The sequence below is a fragment of the Haliotis cracherodii genome, unplaced genomic scaffold (genome assembly GCF_022045235.1).
Source record: "Haliotis cracherodii isolate W230 unplaced genomic scaffold, xgHalCrac1.p SCAF_13, whole genome shotgun sequence".
NCBI lineage: Eukaryota > Metazoa > Mollusca > Gastropoda > Lepetellida > Haliotidae > Haliotis > Haliotis cracherodii.
In genome coordinates, this window is record NW_027266268.1 from 9,757,895 (window position 1) to 9,776,392 (window position 18,498).

General features: G+C 42.3%; 3 protein-coding genes across 4 annotated transcripts in view; 2 read left to right on the plus strand and 1 right to left on the minus strand.

Annotated features, from left to right (window-relative positions):
• LOC139459593 (nuclear pore complex protein Nup214-like) overlaps positions 1–7,417 on the plus strand; it is a 45,291-nt gene extending 37,874 nt beyond the window's left edge. For both annotated transcript variants that reach the window (XM_071241153.1, XM_071241154.1), the window contains exons 23-28: positions 1,012–2,077; positions 2,880–2,948; positions 3,399–3,712; positions 4,682–4,865; positions 5,808–6,179; positions 7,245–7,417. In XM_071241153.1, coding sequence (XP_071097254.1) covers positions 1,012–2,077; positions 2,880–2,948; positions 3,399–3,712; positions 4,682–4,865; positions 5,808–6,179; positions 7,245–7,278 — 2,039 coding nt within the window. In that variant the 3' untranslated portion in view covers positions 7,279–7,417. The remainder of the gene's footprint in view (positions 1–1,011; positions 2,078–2,879; positions 2,949–3,398; positions 3,713–4,681; positions 4,866–5,807; positions 6,180–7,244) is intronic.
• A 2,104-nt stretch (positions 7,418–9,521) lies between these two features.
• On the minus strand, positions 9,522–13,002 carry LOC139459598 (protein FAM78B-like). The gene is made up of 3 exons (XM_071241161.1): positions 12,809–13,002; positions 11,712–11,825; positions 9,522–10,089 (listed from the first exon to the last, which is right to left on the minus strand). The coding sequence occupies exons 1-3, from the start codon at positions 13,000–13,002 to the stop codon at positions 9,522–9,524; spliced, it is 876 nt and encodes a 291-aa protein (XP_071097262.1).
• A 694-nt stretch (positions 13,003–13,696) lies between these two features.
• LOC139459602 (polyisoprenoid diphosphate/phosphate phosphohydrolase PLPP6-like) lies at positions 13,697–15,972 on the plus strand. Its single transcript, XM_071241165.1, has 2 exons — positions 13,697–14,089; positions 14,878–15,972. Exons 1-2 carry the CDS (start codon positions 13,804–13,806, stop codon positions 15,258–15,260), a joined length of 669 nt encoding a protein of 222 aa, XP_071097266.1. The 5' UTR covers positions 13,697–13,803; the 3' UTR covers positions 15,261–15,972.
• The last annotated feature ends 2,526 nt before the right edge of the window (positions 15,973–18,498 follow it).

Consider the following 18,498-nt stretch of genomic DNA (forward strand, 5'->3'; position numbering starts at 1 on the left):
CGCGGCTCTGCCCTTTTGAGGAGATCTGCTCCGTGGCTATTTGGAGCCAGCCGAGCACGTTCATCAAACATTACCAACTTGACAAACACTCAAGCAAGCGTGCTCGGTTTGGTCAGTCAGTTCTCCGAACTGGGCAAAGTTCTAATCTCTAGCCGATTGAGCATTCAAGGTTTTAGACAGTCCTCTGGTTATACTGCTCAGTAATGGTCCGGATTTTATCTTCTGCGGTCGATAAATATCAGTCCTACTACTCGATAATACTCGTATTTTGCACACGCACTCCTTCGATCCTCGGGGACCCTCTGGCCTAGCTCAGCGCTGGTTATAGTCTCTCGTGATCTACGCCCCTATATCACTTGTTCAAAAAAAAGTGTTGGGGTGGGGAGTGTTTCGAGTTCTCAACTTATGACAAGCCGCAAAAACAGGCTTTATCATAATATATGGTAGACCACGCCCTGTCTCTAGCCCCCGCCTTTTGACGGTAGTGCCTCACGATAAGGTTGGTTCCATTTATTGAACTCAATATTTTATTCTATTGAATAATCAAATACGATGTATTTATTTACGCCTGTTGCTGACGGATAAAAAAAATGCCACTTCCTAGATTATCTTTGTCTTGATGCAATAAGTGCCCCAAGGAAGATTTAATCTGAAAGAGAATTTTACAAACCTGTAGAGGTTATGAATTCTCTGATGAAATCCTCCTTGGGGCACGGCCACCCACCTCCCCACATTCCGTCAGCATTTGACATATGGAAAGTGATTTGGGTGAGAGTTGCTCCCCCTGGAGTGAGGCGCCGTGGGGGGTGAGGCCCCGTGAGAGTGGTCGTATATCATACCAAAACGAAGTTTTTTGTGTGGTATCATTTTTTATTACGAAAAATGGTTACAACTATGTCATGTAGATTTTCTTGAGCAAGGAAAATGCAATAAGTGCCCCAAGGAGGATTTCATCAGAGAATTCATAACCTCTACAGGTTTGTACAAATTTTGGATGTGTTTTTTTCCCAGACAGTGGCATCTTTTCCAAGCCATCGACTGAGACAGCAAAGCCACAGTCAACATCATTCTCAGCGTTTGGTGGAGGGACATTTGGTGGTAAGAGTGACACCACCACCACTACCACTCCCAGTGTCACATCTTCTGTCTCAGCAGCGGCAGTGACAGCAGCCCTCAGCAGCAGTCTACTGGCTGCCCTAACTGATACTTCCACAACGTCCACATCAGCAGCATCAGTAACTGCGTCTGCTGCACTAGGGAGCAGCCTGCTGGCAGCGCTGACCGACGCTTCGTCTACTGCACCCCAGGAAGCTGCTGCAGCTCTCAGTAGTTTCAGCTTCAAGCCTGGTGACTCTCCCTCGCAGCCCACTCAACAAGGCAACACCTCACTGGCAGTCAGCGGCGCCACTACAACAGCAACTACATCGGCAGATACACCCGCCACAGCTGTTACTGCAGCAGCATCAAACCTGTTTGGCTTATCTTCTGGTGGATTTGGTCAGCCGGCCAAGTTTGGAGGCAGTCCTCCAGGTGGCGCCACCACAACCACCACGACTGCCCAGTTTGGGGGCAGTGCAGGGGTGTTTGGTTCTACAGGCCCGACATCGTTCGGCGCCCTAGCTACGACTACCCAGGTGTCCAGCACTGATGACACAACAACCACCTCGACCACTTCAGCCACGGTCACTAAGTCCTTGTTTGGCACTACACCCACAACTTCAGCAAGCACTGCTGCCTTTGGACAAACAGCAACAGCATCAACTGAAGCAGCAGCAACTCCATCCCAAGCGGCTGCAACAACAACAACAGCAGCATCTACTAGTTTTGCATTTGGTAGCTCATCTTCCACCACATCTATATTTGGTGGGAGCTCTGCAGCCAATACTTCATCGGCATTTGGTGGCGGAACAGCCACGACAGGAGTGTTTGCATCATCCACAGCTACTACAACAACTCCATCTGTCTTTGGGACTACAGCGCCAGGAACAGCCACGTCAGGGTTTGGGTTCGGACAAAGTACAACAGGGTTTGCCAAACCAAGTTTTGGCCAGTCGCCAGGTTTTTCCCAAACATCAAGGTAACTAGATTGTGTGTGACGTCCTTTTATGATAATTTCTTTTATTAATGTTCATATTTTGAAAGATCAATTTAGGTTTATATTGTAAAAAGAAATCCTCCAAAAATAAATGTTATATGAAAAATACAAACATAATGTGTTCAAGATTCACATAGTTAAAGTCAATCTTATGAAAATCAGATCTTAATTCTCGCTGCCGCTAAACTAAGATCTAAGGAAATCCCATTACGGGTCACGTCAGACCGACCTATCACAAACTCTGACCGACTAATGGAATTATTAACAAGAAGTCGACATTAGCCAATGAGAAGGCAGCTTTCCCGTGCTTTACGGCACTAATTTCAAATTAGCGACTACATTTCGAAACATATTTTGACAAATTCTCGCTTAAAAATTTGAAACCTGAACAAAAGAACATTGTATAGATTCAGTCGTTAAGCCCGTAACTCTCGATCGGAATATCCAGTTTTAAAGTTTTCGAGGCTGCATGATGAGCTATCACATTCCGACTGTCACGTTCATGATCTGGTAAGCGACGCTATGATTGGCCGGATGAAAGGTCGTCCTGGCGTGACCCCTAATGGGATGTCCTCAGATCTTTGTTTAGCGGTAGCGAGAACTAAGATCTGATTTTAATGAGACTGAGTTAAAGTTAAAGCATATTTTTCACTCTTTTTTAACAGAGCAGATTCATCCAGATTGGTGACGTATCAGATGATGTCACCCTGACTCAGCTGGGTTAACCGACTATCTTTACTTGACTTCACATAAGGACCTGACAGATCAATAATGTCTGTTTCAGTTTTGGCGGGGGTTCTGGAGCTTTTGGTGCTGGAGGTTCTGTGTTTGGTCAAACAGCGACCACCACAAGGTGAGCTTACAAAATTATTCTTTGCTTGCTTGGTTTGTTGTTTAATGCCCCACTCAGCAATATTCCAGCTATATGAGGGCGGTCTGTAAATAATCGAGTCTGGACCAGACAATCCAGTGATAAATATCATCAGCATCGATCCACGCAATTGGGACACGATGACATGCATCAACCAAGTCAGTGAGCCTGACCACCCGATCCTGTTTGTCGCCTCTTACGACAAGCATAGTCGCCTTTTATGGCAAGCATGGGTTGCTGAAGACCTATTCTACACCGGATCTTCAAAGGTCTGGACTCATGTCTCTGAGTGGATAACACTTCCTGGACACTAAGTCTATTGATCCTTAGTTTGTCAGTACTATACTTAAACTCATAGGTTTGCAAGTAGTTAATGTTGACAATAAGTATCACACGACTAACTCACTTACATGAAGTTCTTTTCCTTTCCAGTTCTTCTGCATTTGGTCAATCTACAACCACCACCACTGCCAGTTCTGACGCGGTGGTGTTTGGTGGGGGAGGAGGAGGAGGAGGGCTGTTTGGGGGTCTTGGTGGGAAACCCAGTGCAGATAAAGCGAATAAAAACGTGTTTGGGGGAGGGACATTTGGCACCACCGACAACACCCAGAACACTGGTCTCTTTGGCAACGGTGGATCAACATCTTTTGGCGGCAAGTCCGATGGAGGGTTTGGGTCTGGAGGTGGATTCAGTGGTGGAAGTGGCGTGGCAGCAACAGGGTTCGGTGTTGGGCAGAGCACACAGGGTAAGTCAGCTGTATATATACAAGGTAGCAGTGGTCAGACAGTCCACAGGGTAAGTCAGCTGCAGATACTTAGTAGCAGTGGTCAGACAGTCCGCAGGGTAAGTCAGCTGCAGATACTTAGTAGCAGTGGTCAGACAGTCCACAGGGTAAGTCAGCTGCAGATACTTAGTAGCAGTGGTCAGACAGTCCACAGGGGAAGTCAGCTGCAGATACTTAGTAGCAGTGGTCAGACAGTCCGCAGGGTAAGTCAGCTGCAGATACTTAGTATCAGTGGTCAGACAGTCCGCAGGGTAAGTCAGCTGCAGATACTTAGTAGCAATGGTCAGACAGTCCGCAGGGTAAGTCAGCTGCAGATACTTAGTAGCAATGGTCAGACAGTCCACTGGGCAAGTCAGCTGCAGATACTTAGTAGCAATGGTCAGACAGTCCGCGGGGTAAGTCAGCTGCAGATACTTAGTAGCAGTGGTCAGACAGTCCACAGGGTAAGTCAGTTGCAGATACTTAGTAGCAATGGTCAGACAGTCCACAGGGTAAGTCAGCTGCAGATACATAGTAGCAATGGTCAGACAGTCCACAGGGTAAGTCAGCTGCAGATACTTAGTAGCAGTGGTCAGACAGTCCACAGGGTAAGTCAGCTGCAGATACTTAGTAGCAATGGTCAGACAGTCCACAGGGGAAGTCAGCTGTATATATACAAGGCAGCAATGGTCAGACAGTCCACTGGGCAAGTCAACTGTAGATACAAGTTAGTGGTCAGACAGTCCAAAGGGTAAGTCAGCTGTATTGTGTATATATACAAGGTGGCAGTGGTCAGACAGTCCTCAGGGCAAGTCAGCTGTTGATACAAGTTAGTGGTCAGACAGTCCAAAAGCCCAAAAGGTAAGTCATCTGTAGATGCTCTCTCCCTCCCACTCTCTCTCGGATATTGGACAGACAACATCATAATTGCAAACCGTCCTCTGTTCACAGCACCTGCAGGGTTTGGGGGTCAGCCCTCATTTGGTGGGAGTCCGTCCCTGGGTACTTCTTCGTTCGGTGGAGCACCTTCATTTGGCAGCCCAGGGGGAGGTTTTGGGACCTCTGCAGCGTTTACCAGCCCGGTCGGCACCACTGCAACATTTGGCTCAGCTGGGGGACAGGGTGGCTTTGCCAGGTGAGGATTCCACCCCTTACAGCTGCCATGGTTTACTGCAGGTGTATAATACAAGTTGTCTATGAGTCACAGTATGATACAAGTGGTCTTCTGGGTCACACAGTATGATACAAGTGGTCTTCTGGGTCACAGTATGATACAAGTGGTCTTCTGGGTCACAGTATGATACAAGTGGTCTACGGGGTCACACAGTATGATACAAGTGGTCTACGGGGTCACGCAGTATGATACAAGTGGTCTATGGGTCACAGTATGATACAGGTGGTCTGCGGGTCTCACAGTATGATACAAGTAGTCTTCTGGGTCACACAGTATGATACAAGTGGTCTTCTGGGTCACAGTATGATACATGTGATCTTCTGCTTCACACAGTATGATACAAGTGGTCTTCTGGGTCACAGTATGATACAAGTGGTCTTCTGCTTCACACAGTATGATACAAGTGGTCTTCTGGGTCACACTATGATACAAGTGGTCTGTGGGTCTCACAGTATGATAAATGTTGTCTGTGGGTCTCATATAATTTTAATGACTCTAAAGAGCCATAACTTCATACTCCATCAAGATGGAATTCTTCCTGAAACATGTGGTATTTGAACCTTAAAACTGAAGAACTGACGAAGTAAAACAAACATCAAAAGTTATACAAGTTGTCTTCTGGCTCGCAGTATGATACAAGTTGTCTTCTGGGTCAAAGTATGGAACAAGTTGTGTGTAGGGCTCGCAGTATGATACAAGTTGTCTTCTGGGTCAAAGTATGGAACAAGTTGTGTGTAGGGCTCGCAGTATGATACAAGTTGTCTTCTGGGTCAAAGTATGGTACCGGTTGTGTGTGGGGCTCACAGTATGATACAAGTTGTCTTCTGGGTCAAAGTATGGTACAAGTTGTGTGTGGGGCTCACAGTATGATACAAGACTTCTGATGTTTGACTTTTGTTTCAGTTTTGCCAGTGGGAACAGTCCAACATTTGGAAACATAGCTCAGTCCAGTGCACCATCATTTGGTAACCTAGCAACAAGTACAGGAGGAGGCTTCGGTGCAACCGCAGGAGGATTTGGGAATACTGCAGGGGGATTTGGGAGTCCAGCAGGAGGATTTGGGAGTCCAGCAGGAGGATTTGGGAGCCCTGCAGGAGGTGGATTTGGAGCAACTCAACCCACTGGGGGATTTGGTGCCACACAGCAAGGGGGTGGATTTGGTGCCACGCAGCAAGGGGGTGGATTTGGAGCCACACAGCAAGGAGGTGGATTTGGAGCCACACAGCAAGGAGGTGGATTTGGGAGTCCTCAGCCTGGAACTGGGGGAAACTTTGGGTAAGTACACTATCACATGTGAGAGGCGTGTACAATGAGGTCAACTCAGATGAAGGAGTTATGTCAGTCTGTCAGATGTTCAGGGTAGGTGGTGCAGACATTAGCCACTAGTCTGAAGCCAGAGTGTAGTAACATTTGTTGCGGTCAAGTAAGTTGAGCTCATGATAGTCCAGATCATATTGTATCAATATATCAACTTCTGATACTTCAGTAGTATGAAAACTCGGCCTATCATGATGCATCAATTTGGTCCCACCCCTAACTATTATAGGGTAGACCACTTCAATACCAGGTATGTAACCATGGTAACAGGAAGAGCTGCAAGGAGCCTCATACCAGCTGCTGCTTCCCTCACACATGGCAGCCAGTCTCAGTGTACCATTCCTCATCACCCTGGGCCCTTGACTCTACTAGCCAGAACTAGTCACTTGGCATCATTTTCAGTAGCTATCAGTATGCTTCTTATTGTGGCTGTGCAGAACAGTGCATTGTGGCATTTTGCAGCAATGGCTGTTTTTTTTTCATTAAAATGTCAGCTCTGGACCAAGTATCTTTCATAATCAGGTTGTGTCATTCTTTGACCTAGCTATCATATGTATTGTTTCATTACTTGTATTGTCTCAACGCTATACATGGTAAAGATAAATAAGTGATTTGATTGTTGGTTTGTTGTTTTACATGGCACTCAGCAATATTTCAGCCAAATGACTGTTGTCTGTAAATAATCGAGTCTGGACCAGACAATCCAGTGATTGATATCATGAGCATCGATCCACGCAATTGGGATCGATGACATGCTTCAACCAAGTCAGTGAGCCTGACCACCTGATCCCGTTTGTGGCCTCTTATGATAAGCATAGTCGCCTTTTACGGCAAGGATGGGTTGCTGAAGACCTATTTTTCTACCCCGGATCTTCACGGGTCAAGTGATTTGGTAATGTAGTAGTAATCATGACATTGTGTCTCATTACAAGCTCATTAACACATCAGATGAGGGGCCAGAAGTGACCATGTAAAAGATGGGAGAGTTGTAAAAAACAAGTGTCAAATCTTTTCTCTTTCCAGGTCCAGTCCACAGTTCACCAGCTACAGAGGCTAGACAGGATGTACAGATGTGTGTCTCTCATGTGACTGCATGCCTACAAGTGGGATAACAGAGACTGCAAGCATATGTTTTGGACCTACTTCTATTACAGTCAATGTGAAATGTTGAAATGAATTTTCTACTGAAATAAAAAGATTATTATGTTAAAGCAGGTTTTGTGTACTTATATGTATTGTATTGTCTCATCCCACAGGAGTGTTGCAGCTGTCACGACACATACTAGAACACACACTGACTGTTGTAACTCCCATACAGGAACATTAACTGTGGTAACTCCCATACATTAACATAGACTGACTGGGGGAACTCCCATACATTAACATACACTGACTGTTGTAACTCCCATACAGGAACATTAACTGTGGTAACTCCCATACATTAACATACACTGACTGTGGTAACTCCCATACATTAACATAGACTGACTGTTGTAACTCCCATACAGGAACATTAACTGTGGTAACTCCCATACATTAACATAGACTGACTGTTGTAACTCCCAAACATTAACATAGACTGACTGTTGTAACTTCCATACGGGAACATAGACTGACTGTTGTAACTCCCATACAGGAACATTAACTGTTGTAACTCCCATACAGGAACATAGACTGACTGTTGTAACTCCCAAACATTAACATAGACTGACTGTTGCAACTCCCAAACATTAACATAGACTGACTGTTGTAACTCCCATACAGGAACATTAACTGTTGTAACTCCCATACATTAACATAGACTGACTGTTGTAACTCCCAAACATTAACATAGACTGACTGTTGCAACTCCCATACAGGAACATTAACTGTTGTAACTCCCATACAGGAACATAGACTGACTGTTGCAACTCCCATACAGGAACATAGACTGACTGTTGTAACTCCCATACAGGAACATTAACTGTTGTAACTCCCATACATTAACATAGACTGACTGTTGTAACTCCCAAACATTAACATAGACTGACTGTTGTAACTTCCATACGGGAACATTAACAAAGATTGTGGTAACACCCATACATTAACAGACTGTCATATTTCCCATACTCTTAAGACATTGTTTACCTGGTAGTCTTGTTAGTTGTCATGCAAAAGAAATTTATGTCTTGCAGATGCCTTCATTTATTGTGCTTTCTTTCACTTATTCACTAAGTTTTGTTATAGATGGGTATATATGGAGCTAAAACACAACACAGATTATGTTTTGAAAGATTCTTACACCAGCTCAGAGTTTAGAGGGGGACTGTATAATTGTCTGATATAAAGCTTTCCCTAGATGGCACCTGGTGGGGTAGGTTGGGGTGGGAGATAAGGCAGGCTGATTGTTTGGCCCCTGCATTACGACATCCAGGCAGCATCCCTGGGCAGAGCTATCCCAGTCATCCAGGCAGCATCCCTGGGCAGAGCTATCCCAGTCATCCAGGCAGCATCCCTGGGCAGAGCTCTCAGCAGTGGTAATGGAGCAATTATACTGAACACACATGGACCCCAAGGCTTTCCACAAAACAGAATTCTTGGCATTTTCCGTTTAACAGATCAAAGAAACACTGTAAAAAACAGATTTTATTTCAACTGCAAATACATGTATAAAATGATAAATACATGTGAGTAAACAAAACGAAACAAATGTGTAAATAAACCTTTGGCAGCTTAATTCTGACTAGGAGTGGTTGTCTACTGATATTTACATCTTGCTGCACCTTGTCCAAGACCAGGTTATGGAAATTGCACTTGCCTACTAACTACCTGTATTCTAAACAACAATGGATTAAACCTGTGAATATTAGTAAAGAATCCTTAAGAATTATACATTCATATCAAAAGTTAAAAATATCTATAAAATGTTTGAAAAGACCCTATACAAATTGAAAGTAGAAAGTTCTTAAAACGTTACACATGTAACAGGTGAAATATGGCCACAGTATTCTTCCATCGTATATATATATGTCCACAGTTATGGTGGAAGCCATGTCAGGGATTAGTGATTGTGTGTTTTTAATTCTTTAGCCTGCTGTGTGTCCCTGATACTAACACTCCATTTCTAAAAATACCTAGATACTGATGAACACAAGATAAAATGGAAATCAGCCTGTTCTCAATAACATGGCAAAAGGAACCTCATTAATACCATGCAGAATGTATAAAAGCAACCAGTTCATGCACACTGGATCGTTCACAAATATAAAGTCTGTAAAAGAGGGATTGGTCATTGCTGAGGACCACCCATGTGAGAGTTGACTAGAGCTTGCTGTCACACTTGACCACAGGGTCGTTTGGTGACCAGACTGGAGGAATGATGCACACCGGCTTGCCCCGTACTGGCCGCCAGACCAACATCTGCGCGCTGTTGGCGTTAGGGGGCACAAGAGCACAGCGGGGGATGGGCACATTCTTGTCCAGGATCTGAGGCTGTCTGGCATTGGGGTTGCTTATGAGTCGAGCTCTCTTTCCCAGCTCGCTGTGAGGTTGGACATCGATCTCGAGCTGCATGCCCCATCTGATGGTGGCGAGGATGTATGACTTGCTGGCTGTCTGGTTCCAAGCTACGAGCCACACGTAGAAGCTCTGGTCACGCATGATGTGCGTGAGGTTTGGCTCCACTTGGTGCCGGTTAGCAGGATTACGCCACGTAACGTGCGGGTGGAAGTTGTCGTTCATGGTGATGGTGGCAGTCTGGAAGCTCTTGCAGGGTCCCTTGATTAAGGCGGTCTCGTTGCGTGAGCCGTACCAAGGGTAGTGTCGACCATCACAGTCGCTGATCATCACCTGCTTGCCGCTTGTCAGCTCGGGGAACTCCCAGCTCGTGCTACACACAGGAGAAACACGTACCATCATGTCATACACGTCATCAACATTACTGGATACATCTCTGCTTTAGCTATTACAACCATATATACTTTTCATTGTAAAAAATTCAAAATGACCGAAGCGACATGTAAAATTGAGACAAGAATAACACCTTAGGGACAGCTCTTCCGTTTCCCACAAAATTGTTGGACATATTGCTTGTTATTGCAAAGTTCCGAATATTTCTTTGGTAACAAAATGTGTATCTAGTACTTGATTCATAAAAATCCAACAACAGTTTTGAAGAAACTCAAATTATGATAAATTGGATGATTAAAAATGTCACTTATTCAAAACACCACTGCTTTGAAGTTCATACAAAGGTGGAATCGCATGCGCTTTGTTTGAATTGAATATAACATTTCCTGAGTACAAAAAGCCTTTACTTTTATGCTCGTATTTTGATTTTTTAAACATGTTTAAGTTATGCAAAAAAGTGTTTTGAGCAAAGGACTGTAAGTAAAACAAGGTTAGGTTTCAGGAACATTACATAAGAAAGACATCAACTTGATCAGTAATAATGTCTGAAAAAATATCAGAAAACTTGAAAAATATCAGCGAAAACTCATTACATGTATGTCACATAGTATGTTTTTACTTTTAGTACAATTTAAGTGGTTTTAGTACATCCATGCCACTCGGGTTCTCAATCTCTAAATAAAAGTGAGTTTCGGTACCTCTGGAACCCTGGTTTTAACAATGAATAGATTATTCCCACTGAATATATATGAATTCCCTTGAAAGAAAGAGTGAGTGTATTTTGTTTTACTGCGCAGTCAGCAATATTCCAATCATGTAACGGTGGCCTGTAAAGCATGTCTGTGCCCGACAAACGATGGCTGATATGCGCAACGTCCCACGCCGTCGAGGTATCACCCAAATCACCCAGACTCACCAACCGAACCTCTTCTTACAAACAAGGGAGTGCTGAGGACTAGTCTGTCTACCAGACCCAAGAGAATAAATCATAAAACTAATCCAACTCAAATCTGTAATGATTTGGCAAGTCGATATTGCCTCAGCTCCAGATATAATTGCAATTGAATCTAGCATCGTAGAAAAGACAATTCTGACTGCACATTGTAAGTTCAATATTAAGCAGAAAATATCAGGAAAGAGTTATTGAGTTGTTCCTGAATGGAAAAGAAGTATTATTTTGTTCATCAACTGGAATTTTAAAATCGCTAATATTTGAAACTGCATCATATTTATACAAAGAGTTCGAAAACACGAAGAGCACAAGAGCAGCAGTCTTAGAGGAGGCATTCAAAGGGAGGTGACTGGGTGTGGTCAGAAATATGCTGGCAGAGGAGCAGAAATGAAGGTTGACACTGACAAGATTACAGAAATTCCAACAAATAGAGCCTTACAGATTGGGTTAGTCCTTGAAATTAAGCATTGTTCCAGGCTCCATTGGGATATTATTTCTTATTTTGTAGATATTATTACATATATATAATTATATATATTTGAATATGATAACTTTATTTCTTGGACTAAATGTTAGTCCAGCTGGGGACGTATTCTTCCCCCAGTCCGTGACTCCCATTGGAGTATGGATACAGGAGTCGAAATACTTACTGTCCCTCCTCGCCGTACTGGTTGTGGAAGAGCATATCTGTACAGGCCTGGATCCAGCCCACCTTCCATGCCTCGGTGTGGGACAGCGGCGCCATCTCAATCCTTGCACTTGCCCTGAAACACCCCGTGTCAGAATTCAACGACAGCTATACACCCCATACTGCTCGGTCAACGAAATTACAGACCCTATGTGGGCCTATTTCTGCCCCAGAATTCCTCTGTCAGCTTATTAAGGGGTAATTTCATCCACGCCAGGGGTCCATATCTGTTTAGGTCTGCACGTTGTAATTCAAGTGCCTTGTTAGACTAACATCTAGTCTCTGAAATGAACATATTTTACAGAAAAAAAACAATTGTTAAATTATAGTTATGAAATATAATAAAAAGGAGCCCAGAAACTTTCATTGTTTTAAGAAACTGCAGTAATCTAGACTTGCCAAACATTAAAGACTTGCATGGGCTGTATTGGATATTTTTGTTTCAGGGTCTGGATGACAGACTATATAGTGTATTGTGTGAAACTGAGGCTCCTTCGCTTGTTGCCTACAGTGTACTTTGTACAGTGCAGTTAGTTTCCAGTGCAGTTTGCCGATAGCAAATTACACCTTTACCTTTGCATATGAACAAGTCCAATAACACCTTCAAAGTGAGCTTATGTCAAGGCTCGCCCGTCACAAATCATGCACCGAAAATGTCACCAATTCCAGACTGTACTTTAGACAAAGGCTTAGTCACTAAAATATACAATTTTGATAGAAACAAACAACTCCATTTAAATTGAAAATAAGCCCGACTTAGATGGGAGATTCAGCTGTGGAAAGTCTAAACTTGCATCATTTAGGGCGATAGCATTACAGTATGGCTAGGCGGAAGTTAAAATAATATGGTTCAGGGACTGCATGTGAGACACTCTAGCTGCAAATGTTCATGGCTGCAAGATTGTTGACGTTTTATTTTTAAATTGCCGCCGCCACCAAACAGTTTTGTGAATAATACACCGACAAAGTAAATTCTACCCAATAACTTACATATTCAATCTGGATATATAAAACACGGGTCCAAAATATATATGCTACCTCATTTTGGCCTATACAAACCTGAAATTCGGAGTTCTGTATTTCAGAACAGCCGGAGAATTCTCGTCGATCTGCGTTGCTTCATTATCGATTCTAGTATCAATATTCACGATTTTGATTTTACTAGGAATCCCTTTGGGCGCTGACACGGATATATTGGACAGTTTCTTGTTTGAACTCCCAGCTGTACCCATGTCTCCTTCGGCGAAATCCATGGGAAATAAACCCACGCTGGTTTTTAATCGCCACCTGGGCTGTTCGAAAAATACCCAAAGCCTGATTTTCGTTGACTGATGTTGCCGTCTTCTGATATTTCGATCCGATGCACTTGTTTATGGTTCTCGGGATCCATTACGACGTTTATGAGTATTTTCAGCCATTTCAAATTTGGAGCGTCTGCTACTGTTGTTATGTTGACAAGGAGATAGCCCCGACACCAAAGTGATTTTGTTATATATTTCATTTTCTTCATATCGTTTAATCTTGATTAAGAAATTATAGTGAAAATATTAACAGTATCTTCATTGCAACCTATAGATTAAATTATTAGTTAGTTGCTTTTGTTTTGACAATATGCAACTGTAAAGTATCTGTATTATTTATGGTTAGAGAGTAATAACTGAAATGTCACAACTATCAGTTTCGTAGTTGTTGTGAAAATATATGGTTGTCGTGATAACTAATCAACTTTTAAATCATAGAACAAATATTTACAAGTGATTGTATTTCATATAACATATAAACAACCATAGACATATAAACAGCGTATATTGGACCTGTGCCTACGTTAATAATCAGCTAATATTCATTTGTAGAAGGATAGTAGTATATTTAGTGCGTCATCAATTGCTCTATCGCAGCGCGTGTTACCATTCGTAAAGTATCGAATAGAACGGCAGTATCGCTGTACAGAGTTCGGCAAATTATCTCAGGAAGTCAGCTGTCTGCTTTGGAGAAGGAACTGAATCTCACTTCCTGATCATCAAAAGCTTCGTGTAACCACACAAATTACCACAATGAGTGCACGCAGGCGACAAGCTAGATCTGCAGAAACCGATAGAAAGAACCGATCACGCAATTTAGCAAAGTCACCATGGGAAACCATTCTGAAGTACGACCGGCGGTGTACGAAAGCATTCGGCCTTTGTGCGACACAGAACTCGGCCTTAGGTCAACTTCGGCCCTTGATGAAAGTTTTAGAGATCAGCTGTCACGGCGTGCCTTGGTTGATTGGGACAGTAATTTGGTTTGTCTGTGTCCACAAACCAGAAGATGTTGAACTTTCAGTTAACCTCTTTCTAGGTAGGAAAACATCAAGCTGTAGCGTGTAGAACGTATTTCTGAATATTGTTTCTCTGCTAACTAGCCTAATATTTGTCATATGTTTACTTCAATGAGAACCGTTGACCCGCCATATACAATGTATGTGGTGGTCAATAGAGTATCTAATTGTGGACATCAAAGCTGTTTAATTGCATGCTATGAACTGGGTATAAATATCACAAAATTTGCGTATGGAAAATATCGCAATACATAAGAAGTTGATAATACCAGACATTTAAAAAAGAAAAGTATATTACTTAGTGTTCATGTTTGTTTTTGTTTCATTAACACCAGAGATTTCTTTCAGATGAATATTTTTGAGAAATCCTTCACATTGTGTCTTCTTTATATTGCTTGTGCATACAAATGTAATCAACTAATCTGATGCAAGAGTGGTATTGGGTATATTTAAATATGGGGTGAGTCAGTGAGTATGGTTTAACACCGCTTTTAGCAATATTCCAGTAATGTCACGGCGGAGGACACCAGAAATGGGCTTCACACATTGTACCCATGTCGGGAATCGGACCTGGGTCTTCGGCGTGACGAGCGATCGCTTTAACCACTAGGCTACCGACCGCCCCTATTTAAACATGGCAATTGTCAACTACCTCATGACAATTACTATGAAAAGTTTACTTTTTAAGTTGTTTGACTTCTGCCACCTCCAGTTACTCGAGCCTTCATGTTTATCCAGGCTGTAGGTATTATGCCTATTGACAATTTGATTATTACCAAAAGAACGTTTCCTACATCTGATGTTTCAGCACTCATCTTTGACCTGGTGATTGTGGCAGTGTTGAAGATGCTTGTTCAACGTCCACGTCCCGCCAACAATCAGATGGACATGTTTGCTACGGTTTCCATCGACCACTACTCCTTCCCCTCTGGTCACACCACTAGAGCGGCCATGCTTGCGTGTTTCTACATTGAACGTGTGCTGATCAACCAACTCCCAATGACCCTGATTCTGACCTGGTCCGCATGTGTGAGTCTATCGCGTGTGATGCTAGGACGTCATCATGTCCTAGATGTTCTCAGTGGATGCCTGATCGGTGTTCTGGAGTATTTGGCATACTCCCAATTCTGGATTCCACAGGATAAGTGCTTGCTGTGGCTGGAGCCTTATTTTGGTCATGTTCATTTGTGAATAGGACATACGGATGTCTACATTGTACTGCATGTACAACATACAACATGTCCATAATACAACATCTGTGTGATGATTATCTCAGCTTCACACATACAGATGTTTACATTGTACTGCGTGTACAACATACAACATGTCCATAATACAACATCTGTGTGATGATTATCTCAGCTTCACACATACAGATGTTTACATTGTACTGCGTGTATAACATACAATATGTCCATAATACAACATGTGTGTGGTGATTATCTCAAGGTGCATACCAGTACTTTTCTGCATGGCTGGTAAATATATCATAAAATGGCTCTTTTATACATGTTTATACAAACAGGGTGTTATATTGAAGATTGGTTTGAAAAGATTGTTGGTGGTTGTGATTATTGAATCAATCTCAGTTTGAACAATAGCATCTTCCCGAGGCAAGCGTGTCCACTAGCCTGTATCAAAGCCTAGTTTCTACCCTTGCCACATCAAGGCCACTTATCTTGGCTCGACTCTGGCGCCATCTAGTGTAGATGACGAGTTATGCTACTTGTAATGAAAACGCAATATCCAATCAGATCGCTGTTCTTATCTGGTATAGCTTCAAAAAGATGGCGCTACCATAGGTGACATCCTAGTCAATCAGATAACAAAAACATTCACGATTTCATCCTGACACAGAAAATAGGAAATCCTTTGGGCGGGTGGGGGGGTCAAAGGATGAAAAAGACATAGCAGTGCCAACAAAGACAGGCAACAGTAAATCACCTTCATACGAAGGTGTTCAGTCAGGAATGTTGATTTTATGAAATGTTCTCTGATTGGACTGTTGATATCGGCGATAGTCCAATCATATGTAGCACAGGAAAGTGGGCTTGATGTGGCAAGGGTGGAAACAAGACTTTGATAAAAAGGTTAGTGGATGCATTGCCTCGGGAAGATGGCACAAAAGTGACACGTATGACCCATATTTTAAGCTTTCATGTATAACATACCAAGTAGGAAATTATGAAATCAGAGGGCATTTCACAGAATTCTAATTCTTCTGAGGACCTTTGTTGGAAATGTTGATGAATTTGGTTTTATGAATGTGAGAGTTCTGGTTCAGGATTCATTATACCGGTAATGTAAACAGGCAACACAGTGGTCTACATTTATGCAGACAAAGTGAAACATATGAATATGTGTAATGGACAGAATTTTGAGTAACATTTTATATTTCTTGAAAGATATTCTTCTTGTTGACATTCTTAGATCCAAAAGGGCACAGCTAAACACTGAGTCCCTCTTGGCAGATTTTGGGAAAAACAACACCTACATTAATCTTTTCTCTTCTATTCACATGTCATGCTTTGATGCATGGGACGCAGCATGCTTGTTTTGATGGCAACAGACGCCAGTATACAGCGTTGGTCATTACTCCTTATAAGGATAACATATAGCAAAACCCTTAAAAAGGGTATATTTCTTCTAGTCCTTAGGATACCTTATCTACTGGCAAGTACTACAGGACTAGTGCCAATTTCTAACACTGCTGTATATGAAGTGCATGTTTTTTGTTGTTGTTTAACGCTGCACTCAGCAATATTCCAGCTATATGACGGCGGTTGAAGTACATGTGAATATTGGTGTGTATCCATTCATGGAAAACGGCACCAGTGTGTGAAGTGCATGTCAATATGAGTGAGTATCCATTCATGGAAAACGACACCAGTGTGTGAAGTGCATGTCAATATGAGTGAGTATCCGTTCATGGAAAACGGCACCAGTGTGTGAAGTGCATGTCAATATGAGTGAGTATCCATTCATGGAAAACGACACCAGTGTGTGAAGTGCATGTCAATATTGGTGTGTATCCGTTCATGGAATACGACACCAGTGTGTGAAGTGCATGTCAATATTGGTGTGTATCTATTCATGGAAAACGACACCAGTGTGTGAAGTGCATGTCAATATTGGTGTGTATCCGTTCATGGAATACGACACCAGTGTGTGAAGTGCATGTCAATATTGGTGTGTATCTATTCATGGAATACGACACCAGTGTGTGAAGTGCATGTCAATATTGGTGTGTATCCATACATGGAATACGACACCAGTGTGTGAAGTGCATGTCAATATTAGTGTGTATCCATTCATGGAAAACGACACCAGTGTGTGAAGTGCATGTCAATATTGGTGTGTATCCGTTCATGGAATACGACACCAGTGTGAGAAGTGCATGTCAATATTGGTGTGTATCTATTCATGGAATACGACACCAGTGTGTGAAGTGCATGTCAATATGAGTGAGTATCCATTCATGGAAAACGACACCAGTGTGTGAAGTGCATGTCAATATGAGTGTGTATCTATTCATGGAGACAGACACCTGTGTGTGACGTTTTATTCATGGAGAGAGATACCAGTGTTTGAAGGACTGGGTCTTGTCTTCAGTTCCATATTTCCATTGTTACAGTGATAATGCCCGATAATGCAATACAGTTACCCAACTTACTGATATTGGGTCAGTAGTTTGTGTTGTAGTTTGTGTGGTGTACAAGGACTGCTGTGTACCATGTATGCGTCTGCACCCCAACCTTGGTTCAGTGTGATGTTTAGATGCCTGATTTATCTTGGACTGGGTTCAAATCTACCAACACATTGTCAATAAAATGTTTTATAATATTAGATAAGAGGATATATCTATGAGAAATTCAGTGACTACATAAAGGCACATGGAGTAAGAGGATATATCTATGAGAAATTCAGTGACTACATAAAGGCACATGGAGTAAGAGGATATATCTATGAGAAATTCAGTGACTACATAAAGGCACATGGGAGTAAGAGGATATATCTATGAGAAATTCAGTGACTACATAAAGGCACATGGGAGTAAGAGGATATATCTATGAGAAATTCAGTGACTACATAAAGGCACATGGAGTAAGAGGATATATCTATGAGAAATTCAGTGACTAACTGATTACTGTTTTGTGCCTAGTATTTATTTTCTTGTGTTTAATATTCATCCAATTTTTTGTGGTTCCTTTTTTTAGTGTTGGGGAAATATTATCATTTTGATTCAAGTGAAGTCTTTGTTGAGGCAAGCTGGAGAACAAATATGTCTGTGCAATGCTTGAGATGAAAGGCTGTAAGGCATGATTCTTTTTTTGTGACAGAATCTTTTGATGTGTTTTACAAATAATCCTAAATGTGAGAGGCATATCGGAATGTATAATGGATGACAGTTGACAGTATATCAGGTTTG